A 17,990-nucleotide genomic window follows, 5' to 3' on the forward strand; every position below is an offset into this window, starting at 1 on the left:
GAAAGGGAGAGACAACAGTTAAGTCAAGAGTTACGATGGATGGGAGTTGATACAATTTCAATATAAGTATTGTTAGTAAATGGGTCAAGACAATCAAGAATTCATGAATTAATATTTAAATATCTAAATAAAACAGGAATAATAAAAAAAAAATTTCTTCCAAAGCCAAGTATACTCAACACTCCAGATCAGTAGGTGGCTGAAATGCACCATTTGGTCTGCCAATCCGCCATTAAACACCAGAAGAAGAAAAAGAAAAGTTTCAGCGTCGAGTCTTCTGAGGTGAAGAGAGCAGTTCACGGTATTTCTCATATTTACACAACCATCACACACACTTAATACAGTTTGATTAAGCGACAGACTCATTTCTGTATTGTTTTCATCGATCACAGCGATACTTGTGCGTCTTTTCTGGCGTCTTCCTCCTGAAATAAACATTTAGTGCAGCAGCAGCGAGCATGAGGAGAATTCAGACCTGAGAGAGTTTGTGTTCGTTTGTGTGATTGACTCGATGTTTGGAGTGAGAACTGTTACTGAATGTCAAGAGTTAAGAGGTAAAGTTTGAGATCTGTGAGGGGAATTGATGTGACTTTACGTTGAGCCTATAATGAGCCACGTGAGACATTAAATCAACTCTTAAATGTTAATATTATAAATGAATAGCGCTTTACTCTTTGAACAATATTGCTTTGTGATGCTCTTTATTTTTAAACGTTTTATGATCAGTTTCAGCGCACACAAAATGTATATTTTAATATTTTAACAATTTAAGTACTTCATGATTGTCATAAAATGTAACTATTCAAATGTACATCTTATGCTTCTGTAATTATTTATCTGTAGAGCAGTTTTACTGGCTTTTATCATGTATCCTGACTCCAATAATGTGTTTCTAACAGCAAACACTCAGAATAAAGTGAGATGATCTGCTGATGATCCTGAATGGCTTGTTGAATGAGTGTTGATAGTCTGAGGCTCATCAATATTAACAGATCTGCTGAAAACACTCTTTATTTCATGACAATAGTTCCTGTTTTCACCTCATTTATTAGATCTCCTGTAAATTGTCATCAGTGAAGCTCCTCCCACTGCAATTCTCCAATAAATGCTGTAAATTCCCATCAGCTACAAGTGAAGACGAGCATCAGAGCATCAGGAAGAGCTGAAATCTGCAAAGACTGAGTTTATTAAAGAGGACAGTGAGAACATGAGTGATCCAGAACCCTGCAGAATGAAACACACTGAAGATCCTGAAGAACAAAGAGGTTGGTGTTTATTCTTCATTCATTCATGATGCTGAAGAACATTCATGTTAGAAACATTCAAGCACTTCAGCACATTTAGATTTAAACAGTTACACTATTTATTTATTGTTTATTTAACAGGGACAAATGCATTGAACGTTGATTTATAAAGAATACAAAGTAGATGCCATGCATACAGGTTTATAGTCATGACTAATTTGCAAACCCTGTCCCTGGTTAGGCTTGTAAAATTAAAACAGAAATGACAGAGTATTGAATTTAAAAGATTATAACTATTAAAATACATACAATAAATACATCCTATACATGCAATAAGATATGGGCTTAAATAGATGTAGAAATCTAGACACATTTAACAATACAAAAACACGAAACTTTATGTTTGTATGTGTTGTGTTGTATCCTGTACAGTCAGTGTTCACACAATTGTTTCAGTTTCAGCCATTGCTGTAAATGTGCATTAAAAACCTTGAGCTCTGTTAATGTTTTCCACAATTTGCCTCTTACTGAAAATGATGTCTGACCAAATGTTGTTCTACGTTTTGCGGCTGTACAGTTTCCACTTATTGTGCCTCTAGTTCTTATTCCGCTCTTTTGTTTCACTACTAGTTGACAGAATATTTCTGGTGCAAGGTTGTTCACACACTTAAAAAGTAGGTTTAGAAATGAATAATTTACAAAATTGTCAAAACTCTAAACATTATGCTTCCTTAGAATGAGGCAATGGTGCCATCTTACAGGTTTCTGGTCCATTACTTTTAATGCCTGTTTATATAATGACCTAACGGGTGTAATTGTTGTTTGATTGGCCTGACTCCAATCAGTAATGCAATATGGTGGATGAGTAAATATCAGAGAATGCATAAACTGCCTTAATGAGTAGGCCTATCTATAGTCTTATTAATGGGAAGCAGTTTAAATTTGTCTTCTTGACAGTTCTGCACAGTCTCTTTACATGTCTATCAAACTTAAGATGAGAATCTAAAGCAACCCATAGAAATTTTACTTCATGTACCTCATCTATCTCCTTCTCATCAATCTTTATTCTAAAATTTTCCATTGACCTTTCTTTTTTATTGAAAAGCACATAGAGACTTTCTTATTCTGTCTTTATAGATATGGAAAATAAGTATAAGGAAAGTATTCAGATTTTCACAGATGGGTCAAAGGACATGCAAACAGATGCAACAGGAGCTGTAGTTGTTGTTCCTAGATATCAGGTGGAATTTAGTAAAAGAACAACTGATAGTCTGAGTGTGTTTGCAGTTGAACTGTTTGCCATATTGATGGCGTTGGAATGGACATATTAGTGAGAAGGACATCTTAATATGTAGTGACTCCAGGGTTTCCCATACATTCATTAATTTGTGGCGGCCCGCCACATATCAACGCTGACCGCCACGGATTGATTCAGATTTTTTAACTATTTAATATGGGTAAAATTGTATTTTATTCGCGCTGCTTGCTCCCCCTCTCTCTCACAAACTGACACTGGAGGCACGACTAGCCCCTCCTTCTCTTACCGCACGATCTGAATCAAAACATGAGCAAGAGGGCGGATTGTTTGTTTGTGCTTAATGCTTATTCCCCCAGCGAAGATTCCAGAATCAATCCGGAGTTGAATGGTTAGTACAGTGTGTGCAGAATTATTAGGCACGTTTATTTTCTGATCATATTTTATTCCCAGGAATATTTTGCCAATTCCAAACCATATTAATCTTAATAACTACTATTAATTTTGTATTTAATCATTTATAAGTGATATATAATTGTTCATGAAGGCTGGAAATGAAAAATGTCTTATTTTCAGGTGTGCAGAATTATTAGGCAAGTTTTCTTTTACAGATAAAATAAGCCAAAAAAGAGATTTAACAAAGACTGAAAAGTCAAAAATTATTAAATGCCCATGAGAAGGACACAATACTAATGTAATACTAGAGATTGCAGTTAAGGCATGACCATTGGACAGTGAAATGCTCATTGGGTCAGCAGGGTCAGACAAAAACAGGTGGAGAAGAAAAAACACATGTTAACTGCAAAAGAATGAAGAATTCTAGTGAAGAATTAAGTGTGAAACCATCAGGAACCCTTTAGTCTTCAGCGCCACCATTTTCCAGAACTGCAACCTACCTGGAGTCTCCAGAAGAGCAAGGTGTCAGGGTCTCAAAGACTTGGGTTAGGTAAAGAATCCTAAAAATGACCCCCTCGTAATAAGAATCACAAGCTGAAGTGTTGTGAAATACATGAAGACTGTTTTTTTTATAGGCTTTATAGACAGACAGATTGAGAGTGACTCTTGAAGGACCAGCACCATATCCTCTTCTACCACTATTTGAAGAATTCATCTTCCAGAATCTGACAGTAAGTTTTATGAGTTAATTTTTAGTCCATCTCTGCAAAACGGACATCAGGGTAGGAGAGGGACTAAAAATAAACTCCCAAAACTTATTAAAACATATTCTAGAAGATGAATTCTTCAAATAGTGGTAGAAGAGGATGTGGTGCTGGTCCTTCAAGAGTCACTCTCTATCTGTCTGTCTATAAAACCTATAAAAAAACAGTCTTCATGTATTTCACAACATTTCAGCTTGTGATTCTTATTAAGAGGGGGTCATTTTTTAGGATATATATATATATGATATATTTAACTTTGTCCCCGGTCCCCAAAAACCACACCACCGCAAATAGAATCTAATTCTGTGGGAAACACTGGACTCTGTGGCAGCTCTTATAAGCATGAAGACAGGTGTAACTAAAAGTCATCTAGACATTTTGTATAAAGTGTTATTTGTGAACTCAAGACTAGTTAGACAGGGGAAAAATGACATATTTCTGTGGCTCCCTGCACACTCTGGAATTCAGGGAAATGAGAAAGCGGATAAGGTGGCAAGAGAAGCAGTTAAAAAAGGAGATTAGAGGGGAAAGGTGTGGAGAAGTAGAAAGCAACAATGTGAGTGACCACGGGCAGCACATCGTAGATATTTCTGAAGTGCATAGTTGTCGTCTGTGTCGTTATCTGTGCATGTGTGCGTTCAGAGACATGTGAGTAACCTGGTCTTAATGTTTACATATACAGTGCTATGCATAAGTTTAGACACCCATGCTAAAGTTGACTAAAAAGAGGAATAAAAAATCATCTTTTGGAAATTGAACTTAATGCCTTAATTTAAAAAATGAGGAAAAATCCAACCTTTAAGGACACCAATTTTCTTTGTGAATGAATAATGTATCGTAAATAAATAAATGTTCTTCCTTAAAATACAGGGTGCAAAAGTTTGGACACCCCTATGTTAAATTCCCATAGAGGCAGGCAGATTTTTATTTTTAAAGGCCAGTTACTTCATGGATCCAGGATACTATGCATCCTGATAAAGTTCCCTTGGCCTTTGGAATTAAAATAGCCCCACATCATCACATAGCCTTCACCATACCTAGAGATTGGCATGGGGTACTTTCCATAAGATCATCTCTCAATGCAAATCAAACTAGCTTTTAGGCTAACTGAAATAAAACCATGTCAATCTCTAGGTATGGTGAAGGCTATGTGATGATGTGGGGCTATTTTAATTCCAAAGGTCAAGGGAACTTTATCAGGATGCATAGTATCCTAAAAAAAATTTAAAAGAAATACTTAAAAATAAAAATCTGCCTGCCTCTATGGGAATTTAACATTAATTAATTTAATATTAATCTAATTGAGAAAACCACTTTTATGATCCCAGTCTAAGGTTAGCCTACAATTTAAATTTCTGGATTGTTTTGAAATAAAGTTTTTAAAGAGTAATATAAAGTAATGTTTATTTCAGAGTGAATTTATTTTTTCAGATTACATGATTTGTCAGTGTATTTTACAGTTCTTTAAAGTAGGTAATGAAGAATAGGTGTTCATATTTCACTCTCTTAGTGTTCATGTTGTAACTCTGTGTTGGTAGCCTGGGTGCCAGCCCGAACCCCGCCCACAATATTTTTTGGTCGGGAAGTTCGGTCTGGACAAAAATAGTTCGGACCAATCAAATTGTCAGGGGCGGGCTTTATACGATGATGGACAGATGAGCAACGGTAACGTAATCATCCACGTCACCAAAGAGCGCTTGATTTGAATTAGTTTACAACAAAGACGACTGCAGCTGGAGAATTGAGATTTCACGAGTTCACATTTACAAATAAGTCAGATAGAATAAATGCGTATATAAGATTTCACACAAATAAGTCAGATAGAATAAATGCGTATATAAGATTTCACGAGTTAACACAAATAAGTCAGATAGACTAAATGCGTATATGACGTGCTGTCCGAGGGCTGTGGGCTCGGTAGCCATACTCCCCCCGTGTTCCTGGTTGTGAGAGAACAAGACAAGAGTGAGGATTCGGGGTGGTGGAGGGATGCTGAAAAACTGTCAAGGCGTGTTAGGTAAGTTGACAGAGTGAATATGCTTCCTCATGCTGATAGATAGGGTAACGTTAGACATGGTATTGTTTGATGACAAGTTGATATTGGATTGATTATTTGTACGTGCTCCTCCCAAACTTTGTTTATGAAACATCATGTGTAGATTCCGCCATCGCGTCCGTTATAGAAGATATCCACAGCGCATTCATTTTAAAAGAGGAACAGAGAGCCGCAACATTTTGTTGGTTGAAAATATGAATGAAGAACATGCGTCATTTACTCCGTTGCTCTGATTGGTTGTAGGTCTATCCAATTGAGTGCAGAGTTTTTTTTTTTCCTGGTTCGGTTGAGACACGCCCCATAATCAAATCTCTATGGAGCAGTCTCAGACTCACATTCTGACTAGAATATGAGTATGACGAAGTCAGGCTACTGTGTTGGTGTTGCGAGAGGCAACACTCTTGAAAGTGTCGAACTAACACTTTTTAGGGTTGTTCCCATATTTACACATTTAAAGTGTTGAAATTAAGTACATTGGTGTTGATTTCCGGATCTCAAATTCACTGTGTAGTGATTAATTTAGTTATTATAAGATCAAACTATATATTTAGATTAGAGCCCGACCGATATGGATTTTTGGGCGCCGATACCGATAAAAAAAAAAGCCAGATACCGATATATCGGCCGATATTATTTGTGTGTATATTATAATACAGTAGCAATATTATTTATGTGTATTATAGTATAGTAAGTTTGGACACTTTCCAATTGGTGTGTACAAACTTTTGATGGGTACTGTATGTAGAATACACAGTATAAACAGAATAAATATATAAACGTTTTGCAATGATAACTCAAATGTGGTGATCAAACACTTGTGTGACAAAGATATGTAATGGAGGCAGGATGAATGATAGGATGAGAATTTGAGCTGTAACCAAACTAGTTTGCATTGCATTTTATATTATATTATATTCTAAATACTCTTCTATTTTTAATCTTCATTTAGTGGAGGAAGAACTCAGATCTTTTTAGTAAAGTAAAATTAATAATATCATAATGAAAACGTTTATAATTAAATGAGTACAGTAGTTTTATACTATTTTAAATTAGCAAGCAAAATGTACTAAACGTGAAACTAGTAGGGGTGCGCCGATCCGATATTCGGTATCGGTATTAGTCCGATACTGGCCAAAATCACTGGATCGGATATTGCATGAATCGCGGGAGTATAACCCGATCCGATACGATCACGTCCCTTAGTCCTAAATTGTCATACAAATTCTTAAAGGGGGGGTTGAAATGCTCATTTTCACTCAATCTCCTGTTAATCTTGAGTACCTATTGAGTAGTATTGCATCCTTCATATCTCCAAAACGTCTTTAGTTTTATTATATTTATAAAAGAAAGATAGGCTGTACCGAGTCTTTCCGGAAAAAACCGAGCGGCTGGGGGCGGGCCGTGTGGGCGGTGTGCTATAGCTGTGCTAACCGAGCTAACAACAACACAGAGAGACATTTGAAGCACTTTACTCACCGCATGCGACAGCGAACCTTTATCATTGTGACTGCTTAAGCATTAGACGATCTGCAAATCCGTCGATCTGGGCTTTGTTTATAAAACAATCATCGTCGAAATGCAGGGAACAAAGAGTCTTGCACAACCTCTGTTGATGCTTCGAAAAAACAAACTCCATCCACTGTTCCCTTAACGCTGGGTTCTTTGGGAATCTGTGCAGGGTTGTCTTGCCCTGGCAACCAAAAACCCACTTCTTTGGTGACATTGACTTCCCTAAAAGCCGGGCAGGGCGCTTTGAGGTAACGTACTGTACTGCTTTCGCTCTCTTCTCTCTCTGGTCTATGAGTGCGCGCACGCGCCCGCGGAGAAGTGCCCTTAGGACCCATATAAGGAAATTCCACCCTATCTTACGTAAGACAGAGCCATACTTGAAAAAATAAAAATTAAGCAGCAGTATTGCACAACTGAGTCATGTTGTGGGCTACTTATTTCTTCCTTTAGGAAAGTAGAACATTTATTGCACTGTTTGAGCATGATGCTTTTTAGATGGCTAGGTTAAGCACAGTGCATCCTCCTGACAAATGTGTTATTAACAGCTTAATTAAGAAAAAATATATGGTATTGTATCGGTATCGGTATCCACAGATACTCAAGTGTGTGGTATCGGTATCGGACATGAAAAAGTGGTATCGAGCCACCCCTAGAAACTAGGCTACAAGGCTGGACCCGAATATTCGTTCGGTGGGTTGGTATTCGATTTGAAAATTTGACATTCGAATATTAGTTGTTGTTGTTTTTTTCACATCTGGGATCCCCCGCGAAACGGTTCTCATTCGTGCTTGAATAAGGCCGGCGACACACTGACTGCGTGGCATGGCCGTTTTTATTTCGGCTCCCATGTTAACAGGTTGGAGTTTGCACACTGCCTGCGTGAGACACGCGTCTCTCAGGCGCGGCTCGAGCCACGCGGAAAACGCGTGCATGCTAGAAATAGAACCGACGCGCAAGTCTTCTCTGGCAAGAGCGCAGAACAGCGGAGTTTGTATGGACCGAAGTGCATGCCTGAGCTTGTGTTTTGGATTAAGCTGTGTTGCTTTGACATTGTGGAAAATAGAAGAATAGAAACAAAATGTATTAGACTTTTTACCCGTTATTATCAATCTAAATTAATCTCGTTTTTTAATTTAACTTAATTTCGTTTTTCTTTATTTAAATTTCGTTTAATTTCTTTATTTAAATTTCGTTTAATTTCTTTATTTAAATTTAGTTTTTCTTTATTTAAATTTCGTTTAATTTCTTTATTTAAATTTCGTTTAATTTATTTAAATTTCGTTTAATTTCTTTATTTAAATTTCGTTTAACTTTATTTAAATTTCATTTTTCTTTATTTAAATTTCATTTTTCTTTATTTAAATTTCGTTTTTCTTTATTTAAATCTACCCTTAACTGTGTCAGTAATTTTGTTAGTCAGAAAAATATTAGACTACTTTAAAAGTATTGCTTAATTTAACAGACCTGTGTGTGTGCGTTTTATATCACTAACAGTGTCCGTTCTCGGACGCGTTCTCTGCCCGCGTGAGGTGCGCCGCTTCCCGCTCGCGCTGTTCTGTAGTTTACTAAAAGTGTATTAATTCTGAACGTGTCGCGTCTCCATCTGGCTACTTTTAATGCAAAATAGCCCTATATAAAGTGTTAATTACATAAATTATTGGAATATTGCTTGATGTTGTAACGTAGCAGAATGAGCTTTAACACTGTGTCTACACCGGACGCGCTGTTATTTTTTTGCCACTTTTGCCAGTTCTTTGTAACAGCTTTTAGGTGCTTTATTGGCAGCGCCATCCTTACATAAATCACTGCACGCTGCATTTTTTTTAAATATTAATTTATCGGCCGTTATAAATGCCGATACCGATAGTTAGGAAAATGCCTAATATCGGCCGGGCTCAAATTTAGATTAATTTGGACATTATGCTGCTGTAATCTGTAGTGGTTGAGGAAGATGAGTGTCATTGTTTTGTGTTATTGATGATTTATCCATGTCATAGTTTGAGAAATAAGAGTATTGTCTTTCAGTAGAGTTTTTTACAGGCTTTAGTCATGTATCCTGACTCAAATAATGTGTTTCTAACAGCAAACACTCAGAATAAAGTGAGATGATCTGCTGATGATCCTGAATGGCTTGTTGAATGAGTGTTGATAGTCTGAGGCTCATCAATATTAACAGATCTGCTGAAAACACTCTTTATTTCATGACAATAGTTCCTGTTTTCACCTAATTTATTATGCTGATGTCTTCAGATCTCCTGTAAATTGACACTTAAAGCTCATTTCATTGGTGTCAGCAGACTGAGGGGATTTGCTGCTTACTATATGTACATTTATTTCTGTGTTTATGATTTTAACTGTTTTTCTTGCCATTTTTCATATTGGGAAGAATTTAAATTAGTTATATATTTTTTTTTATTTCTAGATGCCTGTATTTTAATGAAGAAACAGAATAATGTTAGGATTAGCAATACAAATAATGAATGGATTGTTATTTCTCACAGGGTTATTCACTTGAGGTTGTGTTTCTGGTGTCCCACTTTCACATGCGTATGAATGGAAGTCAGTGCAAGGAAAAGTCTAGTGTGAACTATGGAGCTATTCTTGTGCCAATAAAAATGAACGTAGCTTTTCAAGAAACTAATGAAAATATAAATTGAAACTAAATAAATTATCTCTAAAACTGAAAAAGAATAAATCGCAGTCACATTTTTTGACTTCGTTTTTAATACACTGCATGTTTTGCTAACTATTTCTCATATTTCAATCGCTGATCTGAAATTACAAATACACTTCCAGAGTTTTCATTTACGCTTCTGAAGTTTTCGTTTACACTCCCAGAGTTTTCGTTCGCCGTTCTGACACATTTCTCTCGTGGGGGCGGGGCTAGTAGCAGTGTGTTCTCATTGGTTACTGAGCTTTTGATTGATAGCTTCGTGACCTGGAAGTGAAGACGTCAGTGGTGTGTTTATGTGTGGATGTGAGCGTCTGTAATCGCAGCTTTCTATTTAATTTGAGTGATATTAAGTTTATATCTGTATTTATTTGCTGCTACACTATATTGTTGAGATGATTTCTTGTAGAAGGAATAGTACAGACGAATGATATTTATCATTAGTCATCGTCGCTATATCAGGAGGATAACGTTACTGGATAAGCCTACTCGTGGTAAGTCTGATTTTAGTTTTTTTTTTTTAATACTATTTATAATACAGTACTGGCTTTTTTCAGGTGGAGAGGCATTTTAGAGCTCAGTGAGAGCCCATAACATTATACAGCTGAGCTTTGTTGTCTTGATTTAACTGTTAGTCCAATCATTACATGACTTGTTTATCTACATTCGGTTACAGTCTTCGATTAGATCATATTTGCTTCGATTAGATTATATTTCCCCCCAGCCACCCCAAACAACATTGAGCTAGAGTACTGTACAGTAGCCTATCTGTACTGTATCAGTCAATGACTGATGCCATAGGACCAGAGGACTGTCAATCACTGCCTGATTCAACTTTGGCAATGTAAAGCCTTTTTACCATGCCAATAAAGCTATTTAAACCTAAATTCCTCAATTTCTGATTAATTTGCGATGCAGAGTTTTTGAAAGAGGAGAGACACGACTTGACCACAGAACACGTCTCTGTTCGTACACTCAATTATTTTGAAGTATCGCCCTGGTTGCAGTATTTATTCTGATTACTTTTGTGTGATAAAGATGACTGATAAAGCTAAGCTATTATATGTATCTAGTATGAGTAACAAATTGCTTTTTCTGTGTCAATATTTGACTAATAATAATGAAAAAAGTGCACTTCAAATGAACATTTCTTTGACAAATGTTAAATCTTTAATAGTCTTTAATAATAAATATATGTCCAAATAAAAAACTTAATACATGCAAGTAATTATGACTGAAAACATCCATCAACTCTAGGGAATACACAGCCATGGAGATATGTTTATATATAGGGCTATACAGCCATCTACTGGTTACACAACAGTATTACAGATGATAAATGCTGCTTGACTCCGAGGTAAATATTTAGTACTGTAAAATCCCTTAAATATATTGTATATATAATAAATATTTTAAGTCTGCAAATTGTTACTGTATGGGGAGTTCAAAGCAGTTTGTATTGTTAGATTATAATACATTTCTTCTCTCATTTTCCAGGGAGTGGAGCAACTTTTCCATAAACAAAATTCTGATGCTGACACAGAGTGATGCTGATGAAGTGATAGTACAAGAGATCCACTGTCCCTGTCAGAAAATAATCTTACTTTGTTCAGACACATCACCTTTGAATGACTGGGATCTTGATCTTCAGACACCTGATTTATTTTAATATAGCAAATATTTAAATTTACTCTAGATTAAAACAAACATTAGTTCTCAAGTACACAAGAGGTTTCACTTTATTCTTATTAAACTATGCTAATCTTGGATTAGCATACCAATAGCATATGAATGTTGAGGGGATAGTTCACCCAAAAATACAATTCTCTCTTATTTTATTCGCCCTCATGCTGTCCCAGATGAATTTTACTTTCTTTCTACAGATAAACACGAATTAAGATTGTAAGGAAAGTAATCCATCTCTGCGAGTCCTAAAGACGCTTTAAAAACCACACACAGTGAGCGTGACGGTAATCCATGCGACCTCAGTGGATGAATCAATGCCTTCTGAAGTCAAACAATACGCTAGATAAAATAATAATAATGTAAACTGTTTTAACTATTAAAAATCTTACGTACATGCCGGGTTACAATCCACTTGTATTATGGACTCACAGAGATGGATTATTTCCTTAAATATCTTTGTCTATGTTTATGTGAAGAAGAAAGTCATATACACCTGGGATGGCATGAAGGAGAGTAAATGATGAGAGAATTCTCATGTTTTGGGTAGACTATCCTTGCACTGCGTGTGTCCAGTCACTGCTTTGCTATTGTACTGCAACAGGAACTGTTTAAAGAATCATTGCAACATTTAAAATGTATATGAATTTTTAAAATGTATTCTGTATTTGTAATTGTGCATTTTGTATAGTAATGTATATCATGAGAATACTGTGCATTGCATGTGACAATAAAGAATGTACATTTATTTGAATTCATATTTTCAATTACATTAATTTAACTGGTTGTATAAGTCACGATTGAAACGGTTGATGATTGTTAAAATATATTTAAATTAAATGAAAATGTTAATTAAATGAAATAACTAAATATAATTATCAATTTAAAAAAATGGCAATAAGAACATTCTTTGTGTGACATATGTGATGAAATGCCCTTTGAGGTCTGTATCTGACAGCAGGCCACGACTGTAATTTTAATTTTGTTTAAATTCCTCTTATTTAAGTGATCATTAATTTTGATGGTGTAAACGTATATCATGCTAACAATGAGTAACGTTAGTGTGATGGCCATGGCTGCCAACCTTGATTACCTGGTTGAAGTTTGACTTTCTTGACGACTGAATATATCACACACGTTTGCTAGCATTCTCTTTAAATTGTAACAGCTGAACCTAATCAGAGCCTAACATGCAAAATAATCATCAGGAATAAACAAATATTCTCCGAAAACATTGGACACTACAATATTTTAAGTATTATATACAGACAGTACTTTAATGTGCAATTACACCTGAATAGACTGAATAGATCTCTTGTGAGTAGTAGTAACTAAGCAGCAGGTAAATACAGATCTGTATTTTATCTATAAAATTTAAAAACAAACAACTTATCTCTAAAATGAAATAGAAAGCTGCATTACAGATGGTCACATCCACACATAAACACACCACTGACGTCTTCACTTCCAGGTCACGAAGCTATCAATCAAAAGCTCAGTAGCCAATGAGAACACACTGCTACTAGCCCCGCCCCCACGAGAGAAATGTGTCAGAACGGCGAACGAAAACTCTGGGAGTGTAAACGAAAACTTCAGAAGCGTAAATGAAAACTCTGGAAGCGTATTTGTAAGTTCAGATCAGCGATTGAAATATGAGAAATAGTTAGCAAAACATGCAGTGTATTAAAAACGAAGTCAAAAAATTTGAATGCGATTTATACTTTTTCAGTTTTAGAGATAATTTATTTAGTTTCAATTTATATTTTCATTAGTTTCTTGAAAAGCTACGTTCATTTTTATTGGCACAAGAATAGCTCCATAGTGTGAACGGCCATTAATAATTCAAAACGTTTTTAGTAAAATCATTATCAATCTCAAAGTTGGTGTCAAAATATGGCAACAATGGGATTTGTCCCTGGATTCAGATTCGATAATGTTTTAAAAATAATTAGAAGAAAAATGTCCCTCATTCAAGGAAATTTTCAAGTGTCAGTTAGTATAAAAACAAACTCAGTAACTGATATATTTTTGATTTTGGGCAGATCAGTGAAGCTCCTCCCACACCAATTGCATCATCAACGAAGCTCCTCCCACATCAGTCACATGGTCAGTGAAGCTCCTCACACATCAATTCTCCAATAAATGCTGTAAATTCCCATCAGCTACAAGTGAAGACGAGCATCAGAGCATCAGGAAGAGCTGAAATCTGCAAAGACTGAGTTTATTAAAGAGGACAGTGAGAACATGAGTGATCCAGAACCCTGCAGAATGAAACACACTGAAGATCCTGAAGAACAAAGAGGTTGGTGTTTATTCTTCATTCATTCATGATGCTGAATAACATTCATGTTAGAAACATTCAAGCACTTCATCACATTTAGATAAACTGTTCAACTATGAAATGGTACAGAATGTTCTGGGTTTTTCTTCAACAAATGGTCAGTAAAGGGAGGTTTGAGAAATGTTGATATTGATTATCAACATACTATTTTAACTGATAAATAATCAATTTATAAAAAGGCATCAAATTATCATAATAATAAAAACAGTTGTCTACTTTCTACTATTACTTTAGGGCTCACTTTCATGTCCTTTCAATTTGTATTTCTTTCAGTGTATTATTTTGATGTACTGAATTGTACTTAAAACATTTTTCTTTCATGTCAGACCTGATGGAAGAGAGCGAGGAGAGAGAAGAACTGAGTGAAGAGGAGGAGGAGAGAGAAGAACTGAGTGAAGTGGAGGAGGAACATCATGTCAAACCTGGAGAAAAACCTCTGAGTCGCTCAAAGACTAAAAACACATTTTTAAAGGAAAGAAGAGCCAAGAAATCTTTCACCTGCTCTCAGTGTGGAAACAGTTTCACACGCAAACATAGTCTTGATGTTCACATGAGAGTTCACACTGGAGAGAAACCGTTTAAGTGTGATCAGTGTGGACAGAGTTTTGCTTTTAAAAGTACACTGAAGCTACACATGATGATCCACACCGGAGAGAAACCGTTCTCATGTGATCAATGCGGCAAAACATTTATCTGTGTATCAGAGCTGAAGAAACACCTGACAGTTCATACGAAGGAGAAGCCGCATTCATGTTCTGTGTGTGGAAAGAGTTTTTCACTGCTGCTATATTTACATAGACACGAGAAAATACACACTGGTGTGAGAGAGTACATGTGCTTTGAGTGTGAGAAGACTTTTACTGAAGCGGGCGGTTTAAAACGGCACCAGAGAATTCACACTGGAGAAAAACCTTACAAGTGTTCACACTGTGACAAGAGATTCAGTCAGCCAGCAAATCTGAAAACACATGAGATGAACCACACTGGAGGGAAACCGCACACGTGTGATCAGTGTGGACAGAGTTTTGCTCTTAAAAGTACACTGAAGCTACACATGAGAGTTCACACTGGAGAGAAACCGTTTAAGTGTGATAAATGTGGGAAAGATTTCAGTCGATCTTCACACCTTAAATTACACATGATGATCCACACCGGAGAGAAGCCGTTCTCATGTGATCAGTGCGGCAAAACATTTCTCTGTGCATCAAACCTGAAGACACACCTGACAGTTCATACGAAGGAGAAGCCGCATTCATGTTCTGTGTGTGGAAAGAGTTTTTCACGGCGGCAATATTTACATACACATGAGAAAACTCACACTGGTGTGAGAGAGTACATGTGCTTTGAGTGTGAGAAGACTTTTACTACAGCGGACTGTTTAAAACTGCACCAGAGAATTCACACTGGAGAAAAACCTTACAAGTGTTCACACTGTGACAAGAGATTCAGTCACTCATCACATCTGAAATCACATGAGAGGATCCACACTAGTGTAACGACTGAGTGCAAATCAAACACAAATGAAGCTTCCAGGTGTTTTGTTCAAACATAACTCCACACAGGACTCAACATTCCAGAACTCAAATCACCAATCCAGAGCCATAAAATCAGGCTTCAGCCAGTTTACGCTAACCAACGAAAACCCCCCCAGCTAAGAACTTTATGGCCATGCGGGCTTCAAAGAGATGAGCCCAACTAAAGGAAGAACGTGTCAATGTTAGATTGGTTCCAAAGACTGATTGGTTCAGAGATGGCTAAAGCTCGGTGCTCGATCAAGATAACAGCAGAGAAGCTGCTGGACTCCACACAGACACAAAACAGACCCCAGTCTCCTTAAGGAGACCTATGAATGACCCAGTGTTGAAATCACTTCAAACCAAAGAGACTGAGACTTTGACTCACAAAAATACATAAAATTATCCCAGAACAATTGACGATGGACTTATAATCAAACATCATGCAACTACATAATTCTGTTGTTTTTACAATATGTGGGCATGTCTAATATGCTTAGATCCCATATAATTCATGTAATTGTTGTAACTATTAGATGCTTGAATGAAAGTGTGTCGTGCTTCCTATCGTATCGTATGTTCTTAATTCAAAAGATGGCTTGAGTGAAATCTGTGTGAAATGTTCTTTATTCTTATACTAGTAATAATGTCTAAACTGTGGCCTCTTTCCTCTCTGCTAGAGCTTAGAGAGTAAGGAGAGCACAGATAAGCTTGATTTATGATAAGAGATGAAGAGAACGCCACCTCCTAAATTAAGCCAGTGTCTTAATTGGTCAGTTCTCTTAGGATGCTGGACAAACATGTGAGTTTAAAAATCTTAGACCCGAACAAAGTTTGCGCGCTCTCTCGGTGAGAGAATTTTCAACAAGTTTGAAAAGGTCCGCGAAGGGAGAAGAGACCAGACAGACTGGTAACCATGTAGAAGCGCTGAGACAAAGAACCCAAATCAAGATCAGAAGAACGGGTTCAACAACTTCATTCAAGCCATCTAACTACTCTCGTCTCAATTTCCTTTCTTTTCTTAGTTTCTTATTTTCCGTTGTGAGTCTCAGTTCTAAGTTAAGTTTTGTCACAAGATTTCGGCCCACGTTTCTTCTGCAAAGCCAGCTTCAACAAAGACTTTCATTCATTCGCCAGCACACCACGTGATTGGCCGCCCCAGACATCTGTTCAAGCACGAGGACATCAACCAACAAACGCCGACAAAAGGGAATCCCTACGCAACACAAGCAAGTAACCTCCAGACCAAAAGCTGAACTGGTGTATTGTATTGATTTAATAACCCGCTTAAGAAGGGTTAAATTAATGATTGATGGTTCGTTCAGGTCTTATAAGTGCATAAAATCTTGGGATTTCATCATCTCACTCTCACTCTTTCCTCACTCTCTTCCTTTCTGCAACTCGTGTGTGTGTGCGCGTGTGTTTGTGTTAGATATTAGTTTTAGTCTGTGTCAGAATAATCATTAAAGTCTTGTATTTTTAAAGAGAAGTGTTACTTGTGTTATGTGCTTACAACATTAATGTCTTAAACTGCTGATCTAAGTTACCTTGTTAACTATAGTGTTTCACTATAGTTTGGATATTTATATCCGTTGAAGAATTACAGCCAGTTCAAATGAACCGCGAACGAGTCATTTGCTCGGTTGTAATAAGCGATTCTTTCGAATTCCCTATAAATTAATTAATAATCCCTTTGAGCTAAATTGACCAGTCAGAATCACTCTATTAACGCTACAGGGACATACGATTGAATATCTTGCCTTCAACACCTGACCCAGCTGTGCTGCATGTCATGTGGTTTTCAATCAATTCACACCAATTTCTCTCTCGTCTTTGCAGAGAATTATAAACAAGCTAAAACCCACTGGCTCCTCTCTTGATGTAATTCCTCCTCGCCTTGTTAAACATGTGAAAACCTTTTAGAATTTAATAAATAAATGTCTTGAATCAGGAACTGTACCTGATAATTTAAAACACGATTATTTAGCTAAGCCAAAATTGTGGAATATTCTGCCGGTTAGTTGTCTCGTTTTGGGTTTGTTCATGTCATGTTTCCATGTCTGTCGTGTGATTCCCTGTTTGTCATGTGATCCTGCCATGTGTCTTTTCTTGGTCTGATCATTGTTCACAGGTGTCTCTTGTCATTAGTCTGTGTATTTAAGCCCTCATGTTTGCCATCTGTCTTTGTCAAGTATTGTTTCTTACCACTTTCAAATAATGTGCATAAATGTGATGTGAATCTCTGAACATTCTTAAGTCATGCATAGATCCTGGCCATTTTGCGTTCAGATTTGGGATATGGAAGATTTTAGTCAACTGCCTTTTTTATTTGATATAATATTACTAATCTGGAATTAAAAATCCCAATAGTAACTGGGCTGCACATTTACATTATGGACCCCCTTTCTGTTCACATAATCCCCTTCATTGAGGCCTTGATGGTCTAGCCTATAGTCTAAAATCACGGCCGGATGAAAACGCTAAATTATCCAAATTGACAGAGTGTGTTAAAGATATAAAAGATTGGATGACGCGCAATTTTCTTTTATTAAATCCA

General features: G+C 36.6%; 1 protein-coding gene across 5 annotated transcripts in view; it reads left to right on the plus strand.

Moving 5' to 3' along the window:
- The first annotated feature begins 234 nt into the window (after positions 1-234).
- The window catches only part of LOC311288182 (uncharacterized protein), a 30,832-nt gene continuing 13,076 nt past the window's right edge, over positions 235-17,990 (plus strand). Inside the window, exons 1-4 of one of the 5 annotated variants that reach the window (XM_084405447.1) lie at positions 235-282; positions 1,053-1,265; positions 13,621-13,684; positions 13,741-13,880. Coding sequence is in view for 3 of the 5 variants with exons in the window: in XM_084405451.1 (XP_084261577.1) it covers positions 13,823-13,880; positions 14,246-15,471 (1,284 nt within the window). In the remaining 2 variants the exon portion in view is untranslated. Of the gene's footprint in view, positions 302-1,052; positions 1,266-4,001; positions 4,308-13,620; positions 13,881-14,245; positions 16,923-17,990 lie in introns of those variants that run through there. The other 4 variants (XM_084405451.1, XM_084405452.1, XM_084405446.1 and 1 more) reach the window with 4 other exon arrangements.

This window comes from Rutilus rutilus (assembly GCF_951802725.1).
Source record: "Rutilus rutilus genome assembly, chromosome: 1".
NCBI lineage: Eukaryota > Metazoa > Chordata > Actinopteri > Cypriniformes > Leuciscidae > Rutilus > Rutilus rutilus.